This window comes from Aspergillus fischeri, genomic scaffold (assembly GCF_000149645.3).
Source record: "Aspergillus fischeri NRRL 181 1099437636249 genomic scaffold, whole genome shotgun sequence".
NCBI lineage: Eukaryota > Fungi > Ascomycota > Eurotiomycetes > Eurotiales > Aspergillaceae > Aspergillus > Aspergillus fischeri.
The window spans coordinates 1,382,347-1,397,439 of NW_001509770.1; the positions used below are offsets into that span (position 1 = coordinate 1,382,347).

The window sequence follows — 15,093 nt, forward strand, 5'->3', positions numbered from 1 at the left end:
CATTTTACCCATCCATAGACAATGCAGCCAAATCGTTCGTCAACTTGGTAACATAATTATCCGCCCTCTTATCATTATCCCTCTGAAGAATCCGCTCAAGCGACATCTTCGCATCCTGCAGCCGCCGCTCGAGGACCGTCCCAGCGGCCTTGAGCACCTCCGCGGTCTTGTTATCAGCCACAATTACTTCCATCAGCATCCCCTTGTTGGGCGCTGCGCCTCGAGATGGCCACAGAGTTGTTTTCTTGTGGCGCAGCTCCTGGACGGCCGTGCGAAGGATTTCGCTTTGGGTCAGTGGGTCGCCGTGTAGGGGGAAGTGGACGTACCAGGTGTATCCTGTGGACTCTTCGCCGCGGAGGTGTTGGATGAGTTCGAGGAGGCCCATTTTGCTTGTTTCCTCGCTCGTTTCGGTATAGTTGGGTTTCAATGGTTTTGTAGAGGGCTGATGAGATGTAATGTATTGCTGATGCTATGACTGATGGTGGTGATGCATTCAAGGCGCTATTTATATACAGTAAATGAGACATCTAGATGGAAATTAAAAGTGCAGTATCAGACATGCAAGAAAGATGACTGCATAGTTTGAGACCACACAAGGCTTGCATGCATTGTCGAATCTGCAAGACGAGTCTGGGCCTTCAAGACAATACCTTTATGTATTCCTTTGTAGTTGCTCGCAGTTAAGGTCTTAGGACTAATAAAGCGCATATGGCAGTAATTGCGGCAAATTGCCTGTGCCTGTGTTTCCGAAAGTTGACGTCTCATTGGTATCTTCAAGATACTGCAAAGAAACAATATTTCTTATTCAGCCATCCCAGAACGCCAACGCACGAAACCCACACGAAGGATATTCCCCAAAGTCATTCGATCCTCTATCTAAGCTCTTTCTACTTCCCTGCTGCATCCTCCAGACTCAAACTAGCCAGGCACTTCTCCGCCAGCCTCGTCTGCGTCCTACTCTGCATCTCCATTCTATGAAACTCCAGATGCCGTTGAGCAATATGATACGCTGCACGGCGAACTGCCCCCGGGTCGGAAAATCGAGCCTGGACCTCAATCATGAACCCGGAAATGGTATTCTCTAGGTTACGCGAGGAATAGATCTCGCAGCGGCCGGCTTGGATGGCGCTGCAGATGGCGTCGAAGAGGACGACCTTGTCATGGGCGTAGCCGGAGGAGAGCGGCACATGGACGTACCACGTTGTGAGGGTGTCTGCTGTGCAGAGGTCGTCATCGCCGTCGGAGAAGAGGCGTTGCATGGTCGTCCGGGGGGAATATTCTAGAGATTTATGAATGGAAATCTTGGGGGCTTAAGTGGAATAGTTGAAGGATGATGGGACGGGAACATGATGCAGCAGAAACATCGTCCTTGAGCCTTTATAAGGAAATGAACTGAAGCCCAATAGAGACGGATCCTAAGATTTATGATCAAAGAGAGCATTGAGGTTAAAGAGAGACCGCTCAAGCTGGTAGAATACCAAAGGGCTCAAACGAGGCTGTCATTGTATCCTAGTATTCAGCATGGAACGGAGATACCTGGCTTTTGTGCAAAAGCAAAAACGCAATAACTAATGGATATCTCCTTGCTGTTGGGTTATCAAGCACAGCATCCTCCTAGGCTCTTAGACATGATCATCCTTTGTCCAGATCGTGTTGTCCTCCCCCAGACAAAGGGAGAACAAACGAACAAAGGAGGCACTCTTCCAGAAGCCGTCTTTGGCATCATGTCTTAAATTTGGAAACAGGAACAAATTTCTTTGGAACCTGTAGCTACCATTCCTTCCATCCATATCACTTCTAGAAGTAGAACAAGAAACACGCTAAACCAAATTAGTAAATAATCACCTGACCAGCGCCATCTACAACGCCTTAGAGCCTTACAACACCCCATCATCACAGAACCACGCCAAAGTAAAACATATTAACCATATAACTCCTGCCACCCAAACACATAAGTCACTGTCTTGGACGTCTGAATCCCCAACAAACCAGGAAGAAAATCCCAAATGGCCCCCAGCGACGAATACACAGCCGGCGGGGGCGGCAAACTCAAACTCAAAGGCTCCAAAGTCAGCGACGGCCGAGTAGAAAAGAAAAAGAAGAAGTCCAAGAAGAGCAAATCCGACAAGGAGGGTGAGGGTGGCTCCGCGCCGCCCGAAGCTAGACACCCTGATGAAGACGGGAGGAGCGAGGACCACCACCAGGACCACCACACATCTCCCGATGAGGGGGGTGCAACAGTAGGCAAGACAGAAGCGGAAAGGAAGTACGAAGAGGCGCGAAAGAAGAGGGTACGTATCTCAATCTCTCTACAGACTCTACCTACGCCTCTTTTGGCGGTGGAAAGGTGTACGAACAAGGGACAAAGCAACTGATATCGGAGTAGCTCTTGGAACGTCTAAAGCGGGAAGGAGTCAAGACTCACAAGGAGCGAGTGGAGGAGTTGAATAAGTACTTGAGCAGGTTGAGTGAGCATCATGATATGTATGTGTTTTCGTTTCTTATGCGCTTGTGAAAAGGCACGGACTGACATGTGCTGCTATAGGCCGAAGATCGGACCCGGTTAAATGGGGCTCTGGAGACTTTTTTTTTGTTATATATATGTACGCTTATTCAGTAGTCCATTGATTTTCGTTTCAAAGACTTCGTGAATTGACTCGAGATCTCATTTCTCAAGCTCTTGGACGTAGCATTTGCCAATCCTCTAACGTCGTTGAACATCATATGACACGAGATCAGGTTGAGCTCCCACTGGACCAAATGTCTGATGGCTGGCACGCTATGCGGCCTAAGCTACGAGGGTAGCTGCCTTAGTTGCCTCACTACAGCCCATCTACGACTCAAGGTCATTGGCGAGGTCCCCGAAACCGATGAGTTTGGTATCGACTGTACAACCAGTTATGTGCGACACCCAAGCGTATCCCCGCGACAGCAGGTCCGAGCGGTCTACATTACGCAGAAAACCAGGACTGTAACTGAGGAAGAAACGAGAAATCGAATCGTCTCAGTTGTAGATAGAACAGTAGTCTATGGATGGCTGAAAACGATGCCGTATCCACGCAACAAATCGAGATTGCAGATTGTAGTGAATCATCAAAACTCCAATGTATAAACGCCACGCGTATGAATGATAATGAGATGGGGCAAAAAACCATCAGAAATAAAACCCAAAGAGTATCTCCCAACCCAAAGTCCCAAAATAAGAGGATCTGCATTATGTGCAGCCGACAGGAACAAAAACGAAATCGTTGATGCTCAAACCGGCCAAGGTATCAAATCGAGTCACAACACCGCGCTAAACTCAACGGGCTTAATCGACTGCGACGTAGGATGAAGATGTAGATCGAAAGAATTGTCGAAGGCGGAATTGCTTGAGATGCGAAAACCCGTCCCAGGTTCTTATACGCCCTTGATGACTTGGGTACGCTCGCTGTTGAGCTTGTCGGCGTTTCGGGCGTGAGACTCCTTCTTGCAGTCCTCTAACCCCGTACAGGAGTGAGCCTCCAGCATTCTGTGTTTCGAGCAGTAGTGTCCATTGCAAAAGCTGCAGTCACCGACGATCCGCTGTGCGGCTTCCTTGCACTCCTTGAAGTTGCAGCGAGGCTTGCGAGGCGCCATGTTGTTAGAGAGTTGCGACAAGAGCTAGGTAAGGTGGTTGGAAGGATGAAGGAAGTCGAGGAAATATATATCGGCTCAGTTTGAGGAATGCAGCTAAGAAGGAATCGAGAAGAACCGTATGGACGGGTAGACGATGAGGTTGAGAGTAAAGGTGATTGATTGCGAGGTCGAGGGTAAGATAAGGAGGTTCGAGAGCAAGGTTCGGGAGAAGAGCAGACAGTTGAGGAGTCAAGTCGATAAGAAAAGAGATAAGAAGGAGGAAGTAACTGCTGCCAGCGGCTCGGCTATATATATTGTCTTTCAAAGAGGATCGGAAAGCAGACCGATGATCGGAAGGCACGGGAGTGGAACAATAGGTGGTGTCTAATGAAAGGATGGAGGTTGAGTTTGGCTGGAAATTGAGGTGGCAGTGAGGCAAAAAAAAGAAAAGTCAATTTGTACGAACGGATACAGAGACAGGAGGCGACGGGGAAGGGATTGCCTTAATAATTCACTAAAGAATGGATGGAGCCAGATGATGCTACGGATGAATAATATTAGTTAACATGGGAAGAACTGAGGAGAAACTGGAAGAGAGGGATGAATGCTGAGTCACAATACCCAGCCAGATAACTAGATAGGCTAGATTGCTTCATTTGGAGACATCTACGTAGGAGGTTGTATCATAGTAGCAACTAGTAATTATTCATGATACTGATAGTACAGAATAGTACACTAGTGCCGCCGCTGATCCAAAAGGGCTCCATTTTTCACTCTACTTTCGTACATATCGAGTTACTCTCTTACTACTACTGATCTAGTGTAAGTACTTATAGCTACCTGGTGGAGGCAAAATCGGGGGTGGAGACTGAGGCCTCTGAAAAGTTACTGTACAGAGTTTCCAAGTCCAAGTATTCACTTGCACGGGCACGAGGTCGGTTTGCCTTCGGTACCACATCTTGCGATCATCTGCGGCATCATCGGAGGCACCCTCTCGAAGTTGCAAAAGAGAGTCGACTACTTTCGATAGAGTTGGCGATATTAGTGTTGTAGTATCTCCGTAGACGAGGCGATACTCCGAGGCCAGTGGCTCTTCATTACGCAGTACTCCGTAGTATCCATTGAACAATCGCCAGGTCCGGAGTATCAAGAGACTAAGAAGGCTTTCAAACACTAGACTAATAGTACAAGAAAAGGGGAAAGGATCCAAAAGGCCAGTTCATCTTTACAGGATGTCGACTGAATGACCAAGTCACTTTCCCCTTTCCGCTGGGCGAGGTGACGACTCCTGCGGAGTACCTTATGACCCTTATGACCCCTATGAACGCACCGACCCATTTTGAATTCCAACTACGCATATTTAATTGAATAGCGCCTGCTGCTGGAAGGCATGCAAATTATCTCACAAGTCAGATAATATAAGGCAGATTCTGCCTATGATCATCACTTCAAAACCGCCCGTAACAATGCAGGGCAACCACTGGAGCCTTGACGGAGCATGCTGAGTCCACCTGATCTGGGTCGCTACCGGTTTAATACAAGCCGTGCAAATATCAGCTATTATTTACTATACTAGGTGTGTTTCAACGCACGGTATCAATGTCTCTCGATTAAAGATTAATCAACTGATTCAAGTGACCGGCCGAACCGATGGCGCTCTTCATCTTGGATCTTCTCCGTACTAGTTGGCCTTCTCCGCACCGAGAAATGAGTCACGTGAAGTGAATGACCTAGCACTCAGCAACTCCAATGACCAAAAAGAGCATCAAATCAATGTCTTTCTGAAAATGGAAATTAGTCTGTATAACAAGGCCAGCAATTGTCTGTATGTCGATAAAATCCAGCATGAAAACGGGCATTGTCGGAATCGCGTGCAGATTGCTTGCGGTTGGCGCAACTCGATGAAACTGCAACGGTGCGGAGTAAAAGCCACTAGCTATCTATCTAGCTATCTTCAGGAAAGGTAGCTACTTACCTCGGGAAGACGAAGACAACCAATAACGCAAGTATCCTTGGTCCTCGCAACAATTAACCTCATTTCCTTCGAAGATGAGCAACACATGATAAGCTGGGACGGGGGTTAACTAACTAACTAGTCATTTTACCAGCTTAAGTAAGTCGGTTGAAAACGCCACTAACTGCACTATTGTAGCTACCCACATTTGGCCTGCAGAGATAGCACAATATGTTTTTGAGTTGGCAGATGTGCGTGGTTCCATTAAGTTAGCCGATTTGGATCCGTATGATAAGGACAGAAAGCGCTAGGTTACCTCGTTGGCATATCTACCTTAGCGTCCACAAGGTAGACAGATAGGTACCACTGTCGGTATGGAGTACTATCAGGTACCTCGTAGCCCTAGCACTTGTTGACAGCTCACGACAATTCTGAAACACAGCAAAAGAATGAAATATGTGAAGAAAATTAACTCAAGCCATTTTCTTTTGGCAGAACCATCCATCTCCTCCAGTATTTCAGACACCCACAACCACAGCGGGGCGCCAGCAGACTTGTCACGTCAGGATGGCATTGAAGGTTAGCATTCGCCTCAGGCCATGACAGGCTTTTTTTTTGTCTATATGTTGCAGATATCATATCGTGTCAAAGAGTATGCAACCGCGCTCTCTTTTGATACTCGCCTACACGCCACCTGTTCCGCCTGTATCTGGTTCATGCAATATGTGCTTCTGTATAGTTGATCGATTCTACCATCGTCAAGTACTTAGTGCATGTGGAAGATGGATGATGCACGTACTCCGTGATCCATGCGTTGTCAATCACAGTTGACGACGTTGGGCTCATACACTATCTACCTGCAGCACCAACGCCTCGCAGCGGTAAGGCTTACGACTGTATCATGGCAGGATCGCCAAATGTCCGTGCTCTGATAAGAGCATGCACGCTTCTACTACCTCCGTATGTAGCTCAAACTCTCAGTAAGTGGTTTCCGGCGCCTGAAATGCTGGACATCCGATGTCGCATTATTCATCTCTATCTCCTCCTATAAGGTCTTGCCTGAAACCTTTTCCTTGGAGCAACGCCCATGATCACGCGTAGGAGGATTAGCAAGGATATAGCAAAGTAAAACTAACGGTAAACGCCGCTTGCCAAAGTTTAACCCATCAGAAAAAGCCATAGCAACAGCGCAAAGGAAATCAAGGAGCAAACGCCGATTCGCAGAATTTAGCCATCCACTACGCAGTGGTCGTGATCACACCCCCATCTCCTTCTCTTTTCCCGCATCTGGGTCCAGATAGTCTTCTCTTTCTGCTGCCTCATATTCACCAACGAGGTCCATCACCACAGCCCGCGCTTCGTCAAATTCGCCGAGACCGTCCGTAAAAGGGCTTTCCTTCTTGTACTGTTCCAAAAATGCGTTTCGTTTCCGCAGGCGGTCGTACTGTTGGACAATTCGTTTGAAGAGAGTCGCCACTGACGTGTGATTCGCCAGCATCAGGCCGCTAACGCGGTGCGTGTTTTGTATGTATGGAGATTTCTTGGTCAAGGCTACTTGGATACTGGCCGGACCCCAAGGAATGAATGATGCCAAGCGTCGCTCGCGGATACGCAGCAAAGATTTGTGCACATCTGTGGGATCTGCTTCACCCTGGATGATGTTGAGAATACTCATGTAGCAACTGGACTTGCTGGGGTTGATTGAGACCATGCGGTTCTTCGGCTGTAGCAGGCGGCGCATAACGTCTAGAACGGTGGTTTTGCGAACTGTCTTTGCTTGGTCGACATTGTCACCGGTAAAGGGCGTGTATGATGTGATCAGGAAATGGCTGCGAGGTGTAGGGATGAGAGAGGCGATGATTCCGACAAGATCATTGTGCATGTAACCGGGGTAACGGAGGGTGGTGGTAGAGGCTGACATGACGGTGGACACCTATTGAGAGTGAGCTTTGCTTGTATGCGGTTTACTTGCATTGAGGAAGACTCACAAGCTGATTCGTCTGCTGGAACGAAGGCTCTTGCACATGAAGTCTATCTGCAACAATCCTCGAAAGTGCACCATTATCGAGAACAACCTGACAGCAACTTAGTCCTGTCAATTTGGTGGTCCCATAGATGGAAACTTACCACAGAGTCAGCATTCTGTGTCAGCCTCCTCATGGCTAGCAGACTGTTGTACGGATTGACCACGACGTCCGCCGACTGGGTATCTGGGAAAACGGAGTATGTCTGAATCAACTTCTTCGGAAACCTGTCATTCATCCGCTCGAGGATGAAGCTACCAAGTCCCGAGCCGGTTCCTCCTGCAATCGAATGCAGGAACATGAAGCCCTGTTACGACATACCAGATTAGCCCAGCAATACTCTTATGCGATCGCCCAAAATGTCCAATCCTTTTCCGACTAAGTGTCTCACCTCTAAAGAATCACTACCGTCCGCTTCTCGGTCAATCATGTCGAAGACCTCCTCCTGTACGACTTCGCCGGCGGCGTAGCCGGCACCCCAATTGTTTCCAGCACCAATGCCTTGCTGACCGATGAAGAAGTTCTCGGGATTGTAGATGTTCTTGTAGGGCCCACTTTGTATTGAGTTCAAAACCTGTCCATGCAAACTCAGCTCAGATTCAGGAGACATATAAATCGCAGCGCATTGGTAGAGGGTGAATCGTACTCTTGGTTCTAAGTCCAGAAGGATCGCTCGGGGGATATATCTGGTATCATCGCTCTGATTTCACCAAAGTCAGCTCACTCAATCCGAGCATCACATTCCCAGATTCACCACGGCACAAAAGCTCTTACCTGGTAGAAGAAGACATCCTTGCGATCCCCGCCTTCTGTCGCAAACTCCTCCAAGTTCCCATCCTGGCTAATCCCGTGCTCAAGGCAAAGCTGTTGCCAGAATTGACTGCCGACTGTCAAAAACCCAGTTAGTGGGACCGTGGCATCACAAGAGTGTCATGTTTGATGAGGTTGCGGACGGCTGGTTTGCGTCGCTTGAGATTCATACCATTGTTGCCGCACTGGCCGGCTTGAATCGTAATTATTTCTCTGAAAACAACTTGAGTATTAGCTGACTTTATCTCACACGAGGATCAGATAGAAATAATTGGGCAGATCGTGGCACATACCTGGGCATCGTTTTTCGTGACCACCAGAAAGTAGTCGAGGTTATAGCCCACGCGTAGCGCGTTTTCGCGGGGAATCTTATTTCGGAGGTGGTGGGCCTCGGGTACACAACGTTAGGTAGCTGTCAGTGCTGTCTGAACCTTTCCAAAGCAATGGAATCATAGAACCGATATTGTAAATTCAATTGATTTGAACTGAACCATTAACTGGCACCATGTATATGAATGTTTAAGTTTCATACTCTATCCTGCTTTTTTGATGTCAATGTGCACGCCGCTTCCCACTCCACGCCCTGGGTTTGAAGTAACAATCTACGTCTCAAATCTGAACCATGAGAAATCACTGAGCATCGTGCAGCTGACCGTTGCACGCCATGGAGTTGTATTTGCTGCATGCGTTATATGTGCCAGGGAAAGACGAAGTACGCCATGCTCAAGTGTCTCAGAATCCCGCCTTACAAGCCGTCACAAGCATGCCTGCCCCGGCGACTACGCCATCCACTATCCTCACTCGTCGGCCTTGTCGTTCACCATATGCCCTGATACAGCCATCTCGCACCGCTTCCTCCATGCCTGCCATCCCTGCACACCCCATACAAATGGCACTTACAGGATGCGGCGTGCTCTTGAGGAGCCTCTCTGTCGCATCGCTGATCCTTCTCCTCACCTTTTCGGCAGGAGTAGTATGTAATTCACCGGCTGTCAATCCAGTGGTCTCCACACCGGCAAAGCGAGCAGTAGAGCCGCCGCTGTCGCCAGAATCCACGATCATCTCTGTGACCGCTCTTGTCAGTTCATCTCTCCAGATGCTCCCAGTCGTAACTATGCCGAATGTGTCCTTCGCTTGGGCTTTATGAAAGTTTGCGTCTCCCATCAGATGGAAAGAGCTAACGAGGGAGAGAGAGGTCAAGACACTAGCTTCGAATATGCCTGTCACATATTTCTTTCGGTACTCCGGTATTGCGGAGTCTTTTCTGGAAGACGTCTGCTCATATTCTGTGATCGCCTCTTTCAGCATGCCGACTAAAGGATGAGCGGAATAACATGCCACAAGAAATGCATCATATCTTGGAACAAGCGGTTCGACAAAGGGCCTGCAATGCAAGGCTGATGTGATAGAATCCTCTCCCGAGTTGATGCTGGGCACTCCGTTGATAATGCGCCCATCCGGGAGTGTGACAGACTCACTGGAAGGCGCCGTGAAGTAATCGAAGTGGATATCTGCATAATCCAAGCTCTCTAGGATGGGTTTGAGTGCGTTCGTCATGTGGGTTGATGTGTTTGGGTTGATGATTAGGACCGAGAATCGATGGTTGTCGTTCGGTGCAGCCATCTTGGAGCAGCTTATTGCTATGAATTAACCTGGAATGTGACGCTGACACACTCAGAGCCGATGTTCGTTGCTATATATGCGATTATGCTGTATAACTGGGAATTGGATGTTCCGACCGGATGACGTTCCCAGGTGTCCGCAGCAATGTGCCTGGTTGTCCTCCCCACCAGGAGACACTAGGCCATGCTGAGAATCGAAGACTTCATCGAAGATCAAGAAGTTTCCAAAAGGCGGCTTTAAGCCCATTTAAGCTTAATCGACTCCGTGCAGTCATGCTTGTATTCTCGACTACAATGTCTGACTCTGCCCACTCTATGATGAAATCAAATGAGCAGATCTCGAGTGCGGGGTAAGGGAACACGAGCGTATCCAATCCATCTCAAGGCGGAGAGGTGTTTCAGGCCTCGTATTCGCATCATACCCCCTTCTTTAGCGGGCTACTGTGCGTGTCGTTATCTTGCGTATGGTCGTGAGATTGCTGTATTATTAATTTAAGAATGTCAGTCCTGAATACAAATAGCGACAATGACCCCGAACCTCGTCATCGCAGCGGAAAGTAGACCTGACCTCACTGTTCCATCAGATTCCACCTTCGGTCTTTGAAGATCACCACGACCACACTCACACTTGAATTTCATAATGCCTTTGGTTGTGCCATCCGCTACGCCGAGAGTCATTCTCGGCTTGATGACCTTTGGGCCAGATGAGTCCGAAGGTGCTCGCATCACGTCCCTCGACGACTTTAACAAGTGCTTGGATCATCTCCAGCAGCAAGGTTACAACGAGGTTGATACTGCGCGAGTCTACGTGGGAGGAAAACAAGAGGCTTTCACAGCCCAAGCCAGGTGGAAGGAACGTGGGCTGACTCTAGCCACGAAATGGTACCCCCATACCTTCGGTGCACACAAACCCGACGTTCTTCGTGAGAACCTCGAGCGTTCTTTGAAGGAACTGCAAACTGACCAAGTGGACATCTTCTACCTGCACGCCGCGGATCGATCAGTGCCTTTTGCTGAGACTCTCGAAGCCGTCAATGAGCTCCACAAAGAGGGAAAGTTCGTGCAATTGGGCTTGAGCAATTATACTGCTTTTGAAGTTGCGGAGATAGTTATACTCTGCAACGAGAGAGGTTGGGTTCGACCCACAATCTACCAGGCAATGTATAATGCTATCAGTAAGTATCCTCTTACTGTGACCTAGAATGTCTGCTATAGGGTCCGTTCGAATTGTATTTACTGACGCCGATAAACACAGCGCGCAACATCGAAACGGAGCTCATCCCCGCCTGCAAGCGCTACGGAATTGACATCGTGGTCTATAATCCGCTGGCTGGTGGCCTGTTCTCTGGCAAATACAAGACTAAGGACATTCCTGCGGAAGGAAGATATAGTGATCAGTCGTCAGATGGAACCTTGTACCGGGGACGTTATTTCAAGGACGCGACATTCGACGCTCTGCGACTGATCGAGCCTGTTGCCGAAAAGCATGGCCTAACCATGCCTGAGATTGCGTTTCGCTGGATCCGTCACCACTCCGCGCTCAACATAAAGGATAACGGCCGCGATGGTGTCATTATTGGCGTGAGCAGCCTCGCGCAGTTGGAAAACAACCTCAAGAATATCCAGAAGGGCCCCTTGCCTCAGGAAGTTGTCGACACATTGGACCAAGCCTGGTTGATTGCGAAGCCGACTGCTCCAAACTACTGGCATCTCGACTTGAAATACACCTATGATACCCAAGCCGCCTTGTTCAAGCCTGAACCCAAGGCGTAGCTCAACCACCCACCGTATCTGGATTATACATTGCCCTTGTTCAGTAGATATTCGCAATTCACTCATACAAGCTTTCTTCGCGATTTTGTTCGTGCAGAATCATCCTGCGTCCTCCTGATTCTTCCATGTGGCAATCTGAAACACTTTCCATGTACTTAAGCCGTCCGCCGAGATTGGACCGAGCAAAGTCCTTCGGATCACGGGTAAGTTTCCGGCGTCATCAGTTCCACTCGCTTTGCTCAGAGCAAAGAAGGAAAGTTGAGTCCAAGACAAAGAATTGAGGAAAGATACCAAACGTGTGAATACGACATGGAGTCTCAATTTCTAATGTTACGGCTCAGCTATTCATTTCTCCAGTCCTGGGTAGGCAGTCCCGGATCCCGATGTCGTCATATGTCGGCGTCGGAATTTCGGGCGGCTGTGGATCTCCCGTTTTTTGGCCCTGCAAAATTCGGTAACAAGCCCCATCTTCTAGTCTGAGATTGGATTCTAGAATGCTGATTGATAACAGTGTGGCCTAGTTGCCTTTGGAATGGTAGACGTGCCAAGCAAACAGAGGATGAATTTTCGCGAAAACCGCTGCCGCTCACTGGGGCTTGTCTCCTATGAGAACTTTGGTTGAAGACTTGATTGCAGTATGTCTCTGCTGTAAGGGACATGCGTGGGTTGACAATGAGCACGACCACCAAGTCTTGTCGAACCTCACTGCCGAGTCTCTTGAGTAGCAGCCGGCCTAGCAAAGGAGGGGGCCGAGACGCAGGCGCAGCAGAGGCCTCACCGGATACACTTCCTTGCCGCTCCTCTCTTGATGAGTATCGACTTCCAGAGCACGACAGTGGCTGGAGACGAATCGTGTATAGTTTCACACCATCGTACGTCTCCAATTTCTTCAAAGCCGGCTTCCCTCAGAGGGTCTGGCTAACCATGAGGTCCCTGGAAGCTACTAACACTCGTATCAGATGGTTTTCAGTCGTTATGGGGACTGGGATGATTTCCACCGCCCTAAATACTCTTCCTTATAATGGTCGCTGGCTATACTGGATCTCGATCGTCGTCTTTGTTCTTAATGTCGCTATCTTCGCAGTGTGCAGCATTCTGAGTGTGCTCCGCTACACTATGTACCCGGAGACCCTTAACACTATCATGAATGAACCTGCTCAGTCAATGTTCTTGAGTACGTTTCCCATGGGACTAGCGACAATTGTGAACATGATCTGCTTTGTGTGCGTCCCAGCGTGGGGAAATTGGACGAGAGATTTCGCTTGGGCCTTGTGGATGGTTGATGCTTGCCTTTCAGTCATCTCCGCACTATACCTGCCATTCTCACTGTAAGCTTGGCTATCTATGAGTGCGTGCTGCATTTGACTAAACAAAAGCAGAATGATTTCAAACGTCGATGGACAGCTGTCCTCAATGACTGCGATCTGGCTCTTGCCAATTGCAAGCTGCGTCGTGGCTTCAGGGACTGGTGCAGTCGTTGCAGACCTTCTTTTGAATCCTAATCATGCTTTATGGACGATTATTGTCAGCTATGTCCTATGGGGAGTTGGCATCTGCTTATCGATGATTGTCTATGTTATCTACTTCCAACGGCTTACTGTGCACAAATTGCCACATAAGGGGGTTATCATGAGCGTGTTCTTGCCGATGGGACCTTTGGGATCCGGAACCTTTGCGTAAGGCCCCAAGACGAGCTTCATCATGATCTACACCTAATCCGTCATATTTCAGGGCTGTGAAACTCGGTACAGCTGGAAAGACTGTTCTATCAAAGACTCAAACGTTGAATGATAGCTCTGCCGCCTCCATAGTTTATGTCGTAGGCGCAATGACCGCACTGATCCTCTGGGCTTTTGGTCTTCCTTGGCTTTTCTTTGCCTTCGCATCGGTGCTGAAGTCAGGAAGGGTTCCATTCAACATGGGTTGGTGGGCTTTCACCTTTCCAGTTGGTGCGTATGCGATGGGAACATGTCAGTTAGGGAGGCAGCTGCCTTCTGCTTTTTTCAGGGTCCTGGGAACAGTAAGTTTACATGAATGATTGATGTTGCAATTAAAGTCTAAGACTTATATCAGGTCCTCTCGTTGATAGTCGTGATCCACTGGATGGTCATCTCCGTCAGTACACTCAAGGGAGTCGTCTCTGGAAAAATATTTATTGCCCCCAGAGTCGCCAGCGTACAACGCCAGGGCAAAGAGGAGAATCATTCGGAAAGCATATCATAATCTCGATGTGGAATCCGCCCTGAATAACTGCATCCCGGCAGAGTCGAACTTGAAAGTGGAGCGGGAATACAGTCTCCATCCTACATGGAATGTGAGAGAGTCATGCGAGAGATTGTATGCAACCATTATCTATCTCTTGATATCAACTCTCTCTTTCGTGACACAGAAACCAAGATATGTTTATGCGTTCACAAGAACTTGGTTTGTAAAAAGACCAGATCTGGAATACGAACCCTATCAATGTGCTTCGTCCTTCCCTCATGACGAGGCAAAGGGAAAATGTGCGTCATGAGAGAGACACGAGCCTTGTTTCCAACATTATCGAGAGTGCTGGCCTTATTCACGCAGAGAAAGCTGCATCGTGTGTCGCTTTGCCGAACACCATGACCGACTCTAGCGTTGCATCTGGATTCCAAAGGTGAAAGAAGGTAGGATTCTAGCGCGCCATTTTCCATTCGATTCCGTGGACCTTTCGGGCTGTTGTAGCCAGACTGCATCATTCCTCACTAGGGCATTCTAGACAGCTCGCGGCAGGCTAGGAATTACCGAAAGGCACACCTCGCCACATATGTACAGTTGTGCATAGTACCCTTACATCAAGGTCTGGGCAGTTATGCAATTCGCATGGGATGAGAATTGAGAACGCCGCCGATACTCCTAGAGACTGGACACTTTTATCGCATACTGCAGATGTCATTTCCGGCATTCCAGACCTCCCCGGTTAGCCTCAAATTGATCAGAGTACTGCCTCAAATCGCGCATCCATCCCTTGCGTAGCCAAACTGCAGAAAACAAGCCATTAGACCTACAAAGGACAGGATGAGAAATTGAGCCGAAAAAATAATCGAACCCAACACCCGCAAACTCGACAGATCGTACGGAGTTCAGCTCATAGTAATCATAGGATTGACAAAGTGTTCTCATGAGTATTCCAATGGACATCACAGGCTTTCGCCTCAGACAACGGCAACAACCGATGCCGTTCCAGCTTTTGCGCCCCTTCGGACTTTTAGTGGACGTCTAGTAACTTGCTAATGATCCGGTCACACATCTTTATGCCGCGTTAATAAGAAGGATAGTAGTGACTTAC

At 48.5% G+C, this 15,093-nt stretch overlaps 7 protein-coding genes across 7 annotated transcripts; 3 read left to right on the forward strand and 4 right to left on the reverse strand.

Annotated features, from left to right (window-relative positions):
- Window positions 1-4: 4 nt before the first annotated feature.
- Window positions 5-1,259, reverse strand: NFIA_012090 (uncharacterized protein; the record flags this gene model as incomplete). Its single annotated transcript, XM_001264416.1, has 2 exons — window positions 5-401; window positions 892-1,259. 2 exons carry the CDS (start codon window positions 1,257-1,259, stop codon window positions 5-7), a joined length of 765 nt encoding a protein of 254 aa, XP_001264417.1.
- A 747-nt stretch (window positions 1,260-2,006) lies between these two features.
- Window positions 2,007-2,567, forward strand: NFIA_012100 (DUF1754 domain-containing protein; the record flags this gene model as incomplete). The annotated part of the gene is made up of 3 exons (XM_001264417.1): window positions 2,007-2,291; window positions 2,387-2,484; window positions 2,546-2,567. 3 exons carry the CDS (start codon window positions 2,007-2,009, stop codon window positions 2,565-2,567), a joined length of 405 nt encoding a protein of 134 aa, XP_001264418.1.
- Window positions 2,568-3,399: 832 nt separating this feature from the next.
- NFIA_012110 (uncharacterized protein) lies at window positions 3,400-3,618 on the reverse strand (the record flags this gene model as incomplete). The annotated part of the gene is made up of 2 exons (XM_001264418.1): window positions 3,400-3,501; window positions 3,559-3,618. 2 exons carry the CDS (start codon window positions 3,616-3,618, stop codon window positions 3,400-3,402), a joined length of 162 nt encoding a protein of 53 aa, XP_001264419.1.
- Window positions 3,619-6,806: 3,188 nt separating this feature from the next.
- On the reverse strand, window positions 6,807-8,555 carry NFIA_012120 (gamma-tubulin mipA; the record flags this gene model as incomplete). The annotated part of the gene is made up of 7 exons (XM_001264419.1): window positions 6,807-7,484; window positions 7,540-7,626; window positions 7,679-7,882; window positions 7,967-8,149; window positions 8,222-8,275; window positions 8,350-8,416; window positions 8,488-8,555. 7 exons carry the CDS (start codon window positions 8,553-8,555, stop codon window positions 6,807-6,809), a joined length of 1,341 nt encoding a protein of 446 aa, XP_001264420.1.
- A 562-nt stretch (window positions 8,556-9,117) lies between these two features.
- Window positions 9,118-9,942, reverse strand: NFIA_012130 (aspartate/glutamate racemase family protein; the record flags this gene model as incomplete). The annotated part of the gene is made up of 1 exon (XM_001264420.1): window positions 9,118-9,942. One exon carries the CDS (start codon window positions 9,940-9,942, stop codon window positions 9,118-9,120), a length of 825 nt encoding a protein of 274 aa, XP_001264421.1.
- A 705-nt stretch (window positions 9,943-10,647) lies between these two features.
- NFIA_012140 (aldo/keto reductase family protein) lies at window positions 10,648-11,780 on the forward strand (the record flags this gene model as incomplete). Its single annotated transcript, XM_001264421.1, has 2 exons — window positions 10,648-11,182; window positions 11,263-11,780. The coding sequence occupies 2 exons, from the start codon at window positions 10,648-10,650 to the stop codon at window positions 11,778-11,780; spliced, it is 1,053 nt and encodes a 350-aa protein (XP_001264422.1).
- A 657-nt stretch (window positions 11,781-12,437) lies between these two features.
- On the forward strand, window positions 12,438-14,003 carry NFIA_012150 (TDT family transporter; the record flags this gene model as incomplete). The annotated part of the gene is made up of 5 exons (XM_001264422.1): window positions 12,438-12,639; window positions 12,721-13,108; window positions 13,160-13,456; window positions 13,512-13,800; window positions 13,854-14,003. The coding sequence occupies 5 exons, from the start codon at window positions 12,438-12,440 to the stop codon at window positions 14,001-14,003; spliced, it is 1,326 nt and encodes a 441-aa protein (XP_001264423.1).
- Between the last annotated feature and the right edge of the window lie 1,090 nt (window positions 14,004-15,093).